At 43.9% G+C, this 9,253-nt stretch overlaps 1 protein-coding gene across 2 annotated transcripts; it reads right to left on the bottom strand.

Moving 5' to 3' along the window:
* Positions 1-1,979: 1,979 nt before the first annotated feature.
* On the bottom strand, positions 1,980-6,655 carry LOC109764094 (UBP1-associated protein 2C). Of its 2 annotated transcripts, none has more exons than XM_020322950.3 (2): positions 5,183-6,620; positions 1,980-2,609 (listed from the first exon to the last, which is right to left on the bottom strand). In XM_020322950.3, exon 1 carries the CDS (start codon positions 6,504-6,506, stop codon positions 5,184-5,186), a length of 1,323 nt encoding a protein of 440 aa, XP_020178539.1. In that variant the 5' UTR covers positions 6,507-6,620; the 3' UTR covers positions 1,980-2,609; position 5,183. The 2 variants fall into 2 exon arrangements, with proteins under 2 accessions (XP_020178539.1, XP_020170952.1); XM_020315363.4 differs by lacking the exon at positions 1,980-2,609 and adding an exon at positions 3,148-3,395 and having other exon boundaries at positions 5,183-6,655.
* Positions 6,656-9,253: the final 2,598 nt, after the last annotated feature.

The raw sequence follows: 9,253 nt of genomic DNA on the forward strand, positions 1-9,253 counted from the left end.
GCAATTTGACGGGTTCCGGTGACCGCCCCCAAGGGTTGCCAAAGTGTACGAGTTCGGTGACCGCCTCAAGGGTCCCTTAGTGGAATCACGGCATCTTGCATTGTGCGGGGGCGTGAGGAGATTACGGTGGCCCTAGTGGCTTCTTGGGGAGCATTGTGCCTCCACACCGCTCCAAACGGAGATTAGCATCCGCAAGGGTGTGAACTTCGGGATACATCGTCGTCTCCGCGTGTCTCGGTTATCTCTTACCCGAACCCTTTACTTATGCACTTTACTTTGTGATAGCCATATTGTTTCTTGTCATATATCTTGCTATCACTTAGTTGTTTATCTTGCTTAGCATAAGTTGTTGGTGCACATAGGTGAGCCTAGTTGTTGTAGGTTTTGTGCTTGTCAAATTAACCGCTAGGTTTATTCCGCATTTGTTCAAGCCTAAACCATAATTATTTTAAAGCGCCTATTCAACCCCCCCCCCTCTAGGCGACATCCACGATCTTTCAATAACTATGTGTTTTTCTATCAATTATCCAACAGTAATTTGTTCGCCCACCATATGTTATGTGTTCAAAAAAGAAGCTTCTAGTGAAAACTATAACCCCGGGTCTACTTTTATCGTATATAAAAACACAAAAGTACATTTGTTTTGTTTTACAATTTACTTTATTATCTACCACTACGAGATTTAATCCTTACAAACTGCTTGCGTTGGGTGCAAGTATTTGCTTTTGTGTGTGCATATTTTGTTCACGGGCTTTGTGTGATTCTCGTACTGGATTATTAACCTTGATCCTTAATTTAGTGAAATACTTATCTCTAATGTACTGTATCATCCTCTCCTCTTTAAGAAAATCGAGGAAATCCCAACGCAACTCACAAGTAGCAACTGGTCCCTATGGAATCGGATAAATGACAAAGATTTTTGAAAACATCCGGTACTCCATACAAGCATCCAAGGACAGCTTTAGAAGACATTTCAAGGACAGAACGATCAAGGCTAAACCTAGTATCAAAGAAGGCATTATGTCATGATGTGCAATAAATCTCATAGCAATCTTTAGTCTCTTAACTACTTGTAACAGGCATCATCATGCCATGCCTTGTAAATATGCTCTAACCACAATCATTAATGAAAAAGATTTCTCTACTGTTGTTGGTCAAAAAAGTTTGAAGGTTTTTTCAAACCAAAGGAACGAAGATTACAGAGGAAAGTTCCATGTAGGAAAGCAATAATTTATTAGGAATGTTATTCATCTTATTCAGTGGCGAACCCAAGAATTAAAGTCTGTCTAGACGAACAACTAAGATTTGAATTTATTGTAATAGAAATGCAAGTCTACTCAACCAAAAACTAACAAAATTCATATACCAATGAAAAACTATAAAAAGAGCTTAGATATTACTCTTTCTCCATCTTTGTTTACACATGTCCTCCTTGTTTTCTGCGATTTATAAAGTGGCCATATTTCGCCATCACATATAGATTATATATCATAAAAATTAGTACAACACGGAAAAGTACAATCCAATAAAAATTAGTACTCCCTCTAGTCCTTTTTAATTATCATAAAAGTTGACTATGTTTATAGAAAAATATATCAACATTCACAATACAAATATAAATAAATGTTTCATGAATTTAATTTTTATTGTATAATTTTAGTATTGTAGATGTTGATTTTTTTCATATAAATATGGTCAAACTTTAGAAAGTTTGACTTCAGATAAATCTTACATACGGAGTAAAAAGAAGTGGAGGGAGATATGAAACTTACATTTGTTGGGTCAAATCATGTAGACAAATCTTATATGCGGAGTAAAAAGAACCAAAGGGTCAAATCATGTAAAAAAGGGAGCTGTGGGAGTAACAAAAGCAAACTCGGCCTAAATCATGCAACAAAGACAACACCATGCAAAGCAACGGTTTCAGTTGTCAGCGGGTTGAAATTATGAAATTATTCCCACTAACAGTTTCAGATGTGTTTAATTAAGTGAAACATACATGCACATATATTTATTATATTCAAAACAGTATATCAATGCTTAAGGCATGTTAACAAGTATCACAATAATCACAATGTCTAATATGTGAGACTAAACCAGAATATGTTGTAACTAAGATGACATTCATGTTACAATATCATGGCGGGAAATTAATTGCTCGGTGAAATTCTTTTGGAGTCTGAGTCTGTCCTGCAGGTTGAAACCAAGCAAAATCAAACTTGACCAGCTCCCGACCATGCTTCAACAACTGATGGGGGCAGACTTTTCTCATATTCAACACTGACAAGCTCAAGGCATAAGTCCCCACACATATTTCTTCATGTTATAACTACTTTTCCAACGCCTATCTCATTATTTGAGCTCTGTGGGACCACCTCAAGGGAAACGGAATGCATAGGCGAGGTGGGTAGGTCAGTAGACTAAACCCTTCTTCAGAAGGGTCTCACCTGAAAACAGAAGATACATTTCTGCCAACTAACAAAAACTTGTGCAATTTTTGAACTTCACATTGCCGACTAGCTAAATCTGAACAGTGCTACAATGCAGCACAAACTGGTGCTACAATCAGAACATCTCCGATCACAAATGAAACAATCATTCCGTGGTCCCTGAAAAGTATGATATCTAGCATCAACACTTGTGGAATAAATGGAAAAAACTTCAATTTTCTACACTCTAGGCTGAACAAATGGTTGAGGGTAAAATCATAGAAATCCAAATCATGAAGGAGTAATTCTTGCAACAGATCACACCCTCAACAAGAATACTTGCCACAAACAATACATCAAACAAAATCGTGGGAGACACTGTTGTGAAACTTGAGTAAAACGTTGCCAGAACTGCATACACAACACAGATGACAAGAAACAGCACAAAGAGATAATACCAATGGAAGGAAATCAACAAAATATCCAAACTTACCCAAGACATTGTCAAAAGTAAAAGTTCTTTAGAACCTGCAAAAATATCACACCAACCCTACCAAGCAGACAAAGTTCTTTAGAACCTGCAAAAATATTACACCAACCCTACCAAGCAGACATGTCGATATCACTCATATATACAAACAGTCCACAAATTACCAACCAAGCTTTCACCATACATGACCATAAGTAACTTGGTATCACGAGACAATACACAAGAATGTAACAATGATAATTCAGGTATTTAAATAGACAGACTGCAAAGCAGTCATAAGAAGTACATGTCTAGTGAAAGAGTTCACATAAAACACTAATCTAGCTTGATTTATCTCTTAACAACGAAAACTCAGAGCAAAACTGATTTCCAGATCAGAGGTAGCCAGAATATGCAAAGACATCCATGTATGCAGACAACACTTCTGAATTCAGCACAACCATTCAAAGCATATGCTCCCAAGAGTTGTCAACAACCTGAGTCACACATTCACTAGAATTCAATCAATAGTTCAGCTGAGAAAAAATATACAGACAAAATACAGGTAGTATGACAGTAAATACAAGGGTTAGAAATACAATGCTAGTTCATCAAGTTCCAAATACCACACCTAATCCTTCCTTATATAGATGATACAATGCAGGCATAAAAAAGTATAATCAGTTAAGAAAGCTTTGAAGATTAAGAAACTACATTTGGCAACCTTTAGAGTAAATACTGCAAATTTAATCAAAACAAAGCAAAATGATGCAAAAACAAAAACAACAAGAGCATAAAAAGAATATTGACGAACAGCAAACCTAAGTGTTCAAGTGACAAAAAAACTAAATATGGTATAACCAAGATAAAATAGTAATCTTGAAGAGTAATATTTCTGCTAACTATAAGATAACACTTTATGTTATATTACGCTTTCAACGATACATAACCAGTTCAATTTATCGCAGGATGTGTATAGTTATGTTTTGAATTCACCAATGAACTGAAAGAGTGGCCAATAAAAATGAAAATAAAGCAATTCAAATACAAGATGAGATCCATTCTATGCATAAGCACATGATGTGCAACCGCAAACTAATGACAGAAACATTAGAAGCAGAGATTTCCCATGGGTGTATTATGTAGTCCAGATGTATATACAATACAACATACTAGGACAGAAGCATTAGACAAACATGGCATAACCAAAACTTCAACACTGGAGAAATCTAACTAATGAAACATAAGGAAGCATTATATAACCGCAATCCATGAATCAAAATCTGGAACAGGAAACTACAGATTGTATGTTTTTGTGATGTGGAACGTGGAAATGTCTAGTTTCAGGTTTTACGAAATGTGCTAATGCTCTGGCATTATGAAGTAAATAAAAAACCCAAGGGTATCGGATCTGAGGAAGAAACTGAATTGGCGACGCAATATATGTAAAACCTCATCACATCAATCAACATATTTCTGACATTAACAAACATCTAAATGGCCAAGCATATCAGCATGGGCCCATTACAATACTCTGTAAATGACAGAAATTGCTCTGATTGTTTGCCAACTGCTGTCACTCCACAACAGAAACACTATAATCAACTACAAACCAGTTAGATCAGGGCAACAACACAGACACATATGATCTGTTAGCATAACCAAAATTAACAACAGCAAAGCTTGATCGTCCAAAAACAACAGCTTGGTCACAAATCATGTACCAACTTCACACAATGGCATGTCATGTAGGAAGACAGAAAGAAAAAACAAGCAACACACAAACACAATACCCTTTAGAGCGAGGGATGCATCAGATTATCATGCCAAAATAAACATGGCAATGCCACAAAAATTGAAGTATCGACCCACAAAAAACCACAGAATAAAAAGCAAATAGCACGCTAATCAGGAAAAAGATGGAACATGTGACACAATACATCATTAACATAGCAACCCCATACCGACCAATCAACTTTTGCAGCACCACATCGCTGATGTCAACTTACAGATTGCTAGTTCAAACCAGGCAGCAATCATACATTCCAATTACATCACATATTCACATAAAACGCAAACACAGCATGACAACAATGCAACACTCGCAATTTGCAAACAGGCATAACACGACATAGTATTTCAGGCATAACACATAGTATTTCATCATTAAGAAAATAGCAAGACATCTACGATGCACGACATATTTTGCTACATTATGCCACTTCAAAACAAGCACACTCAACTAGTAAAAGCAAGTAACACCAGCAGAAGGGTGCGAAATTACCTTAGAAATAAGGTGGCACATTGGGGTACATTGGAGGACCCCTGCCACCTGGTCCTGGTGACATCCCTTGAGGGTCCTGACCCCGGAAACCAGACCCTGGAAGAGGGTAGTTTCCACCCTCGCCATAGCCTGAGGGCAGCCCACCTGAGCCCTGTTGCATACGGTATAGTGAGGAAGGCCCACCCATGCCTAGACCACCATAAGGCCCCATACCAGCACCACCAAACTGAGATGAGCCCCCAAATGAACCACCACCCAGCCCGCCGGTGCCAAATGCACCAGCCCCAGCAGAACCCATCCCGGAATGCATCTGATTTCCCATTGAGCCCAAACCAGCTCCACCACCGCCACTCATGGACGATGGCATGTTCGCATATGGGTTGGGACCACCAAATGCGCCGAACGATGGCATACCATTCCCAGGGCCACCATATTGCCCACCCATCTGCGCTCCACCTAGCCCAAGCCCAGAACCCGTCATGTCCGGCGGGCCACCCTGGAGCATCTGTGGTTGCTGTTGCCCGGCAGGCCCAGATTGTTGTGGTTGCTGCTTCCCCTTCTTCCCCTCGATGGCTAGCTTGCACAAGAGCTGTTGCCCATCGATTACCTTAGTTGAGTCCACTAGTGAGGCCTGCGCCCCCTCAGGTGTCTTGTACACAAAGAGCGCAAAGCCCCTGAACTTGCCCGTCAGCTTGTCGAACCCAAGCGGCCCCTCTTCAATCTCTCCATAGGAAGCGAAGTGCGCGAGGAGGCGCTCTGATGGCATGTCAGCGGGAACGTTCCCAACAAAGATCTTGCGCAGTGAGACGTCTGCTGAAGGGACACCACCTGCGCCGGTAGTTCCACCGGATGGCCCACCGGCCGCGCCAGCGGCCGCGAGTTGAGTGACGGTCACGCGGGCGTCGATCTTCTTGGATGGTTCCTTAAGAGCGAGGAGGGCGGAGTCTGCGTGGCGGAAGGTGACGAATCCGTAGCCCTTGGAGCGGCCGGTGGTCTTGTCGCTGATGACCACGGCCTCCTCGAGGTCGCCGTAGGCGGAGAAGATGGCGCGGAGCGAGTCGGAGTTGGTCTCCCAGCCGAGGCCCCGGACGAAGAGCTTGCGCAGGGCCGGGTCGCGGTCGGCGGCGGCGCGCACGGCATCGAGCGCGACCCCGGAGGCGAGCGCCGCGGCGGCGGCGATGTCGGCGAGCTGGTCGCGGGACAGCGGGTCGAGGAGACGCAGGACGTCATCGCGCGTGAGCCCGAGCGCGGCAGCACCGGCGGCGGGGGAGACGGCGACCGCGCCGTTCTCGTCCGGCTTGCGCTTCTTCGAGAAGGGATCCATGGGCGGGGGCGGGGGCGGGGGCGGCGGGGGAGGAAAAGGGCAAAACCCTAGCTAGGGCTTGGCGGCGTAGCGGCGCGGGGGGGATGGGTGGGTAGGAAGGGTTCGACGCGACTCGTTGGGTAGGATCAATCGGGGGCTTTTATCGAGCTGGCGGCCGCAGGATCAATCGAGTATAGATGTGCTTGTGACAAAAAAAAGTGCTAACGTGCGTAAGCGGCACACGTTCACGAGTTGTCTAAAAATTGACATATGTATGTGCGTTGCAACGGGCTCCTTAAAACAAATAATAAGATGATGTAAACAGGTTGTAAAGATTTAATAGTATATTGTTTTTTTTTAAACAGGCAAAAAAGCTTTTGCCTTATATTGATATAGGAGAAGCAAACTGGGGTATGGCAAGAGCCAAAAAACAAAAAAACGAGGAAGGGGGCGAACACCGCCCCCGACACAGGGGGAAGAGGATCAGCCTACAAGTTCCGCCAGATTTTTAGCACCGGCGAGGATCCAGTCCTTCCCCTTTTCCCTAATCTTATGCATGACAACCGAAGGCAGGGAGGACTTATTGTTGAAAACTCGCTCGTTCCTCTCTTTCCAGATCTCCCAAGTGATGAGCGTGATAGCTGAGCACAAGCCTATTGGGGAAGAGGTGGTGGACTTCGAAACGGCCAGCCAATAGTCCATGACTTTAGGCCTACCTTCCCCGATGCTGCTGATGAGGTCTGGACAAGATAGCCAAGAGGTCGCGGCCGTCCAGATACGTCTGGAGAAGCGGCACTCGAAAAGAATGTGTCGTGCTGTCTCAGGGGAGGTACGGCAGAGCTGGCAAGTAGGTTGGTGCGGCCATCCGCATTTCGCCAAGCGATCAGCGGTCCATAAGCGGTTCTGGACAACGAGCCAGGCGAAGAAACGGCACTTTGGAGGGGCCCAGGTCTTCCACACGATGTTCCCGAACTGGCAGGACAAAGAGGCAAGGAACTGGACCTTGTAGGCGGAGCTGGCCGAGTAGCACCCATTAGGGGTCAAGGACCAGGTAATGGAGTCCTCAGTGTCCGGATGAAGCTGGATATCCGACAAGAGCTCCCAGAGGTGGACATGTTGTTTCATGTGATCGGCAGTGAACGCATCCACCGCAATGTCCGAGATCCAGTTGTTTTCAGCGAGAGCGTCCTGGACCGTCCGATTCTTCCTCTTGGAAGCCTTGAAAATTAGGGGAGCCAGGTCTTTTGGCGGGGCGCCATGGAGCCATGAAGACGACCAGAAGGAGGCCTTGGCGCCGTTTCCGATGGTGACACGAGTAGCCGCATTGAAGAGGTCAAGGTCGGAGGCGTCGTTGGGGGTTTCAGAGCCCACCCATGGCTTCTCAGGAGCCTTCCACTCATACCATAACCAGCGAAGCCTTAGGGCCCGGGAGAACCTCTCTAGGTCCAAAACCCCCAAACCACCGAGCTCCTTGGGGCGGCAGGCCTTTTGCCAGTTGACTTTGCATTTTCCTCCACTAACCGCCTCCTTACAGGCCCAGAGCATGCCGCGACTGATCTTCGCAAAGGCCTTGAGGATGCCTTTGTCAGCCTTTAAAGCCGTCAGCAAGAAGATTGGCATGGAGGAGAGCACGGACTTAACCAGAGCAGTGCACCCGGCACGATTCAGGAACTTTCCTTTCCACGGGCTAAGACGAGCCACCGCTTTGTCGATGTAGGGTTGAAGGTCCACACGCCTAAGTCTTCCGAGGGAGAGGGGCAACCCCAGTTACTAAGTTGGAAGTGAGAGAATAGAAGCGGGTTGTAGACTTACAGCCGGCTGTAGCACAAGCTCCAAGAGCTTTGTGAGTGTGGAAGGTGGATCATATGTTGACAAAGTAGTACTTTCTTATAGCCAAGTATTATGTGTCTTGCTATTACATTAGCTATAGATGACATGATAACTTGTTATAGCCATTAGCTAGCTATATTATTAACCATGCTCTTATCTTTGTTGTAACGTCCCCACAGGGCGCGACAGCCTCGATGAGCGTGCGACAAGGGCCCTCTACTGCCCCATCCAACAATTCATCCTATGGAAATGTAGGATCCAAAGGATGCCACTCAGCGATAAGAAAACCAAAAACCACGATATGAAAATTTGATATATAAGGAAAGCAAAAGGTCAATTCTAGCAATATAGGAATCGTAACGGTAACGATTAGCACAACTGAGCAAACAGTTTTATCATTTCTTCTATCTACAGGCACAGAATACAAATATCTTGTGAATTACATGCCACGTGTATTGTAAAGAAGCATCATTTGAGTTGAATAGGTGAGTCCCACGGCTGCTAAGCCCCCTCCATATCTAAAATGTATATTCTAAGCATAATGTTTTTCACTGGTTACGAACAATGTTTAGTATCTTTTTCGATGTGTTCCTGTATCAAAATGCCATTAGGCAGCCAACGTAGGATGAAGAAACATATGAAAGAGAGTTTGAATGCCTACTGTTGGGAAATAGTGATTAATGTATGAGATATACTAACCAGATACAACGCACTTATCACAGTCTACAAAATCCGGATTCCTGCATGTATATAGTGAACCAATAAATAGGTTACACGGACCAATAGATGCATGATAAGAGAGGGACTCATACAAAAGTAGTTTTCCCATGAATATCATGGAAATCTGTGATGATGCAATAGTAGCATTCTGATAATAGTATGATGATGTCTGCTACATTTAAGTTAGGCACATCATGGAAGTGTAGAAATTATGTATA

Source organism: Aegilops tauschii, chromosome 3, assembly GCF_002575655.3.
Source record: "Aegilops tauschii subsp. strangulata cultivar AL8/78 chromosome 3, Aet v6.0, whole genome shotgun sequence".
Lineage (NCBI taxonomy): Eukaryota > Viridiplantae > Streptophyta > Magnoliopsida > Poales > Poaceae > Aegilops > Aegilops tauschii.

Coding starts and splice junctions, on each gene's coding strand:
- LOC109764094 (XM_020322950.3), bottom strand. CDS start 6,506: ATGGATCCCTTCTCGAAGAAGCGCAAGCCGGACGAGAACGGCGCGGTC.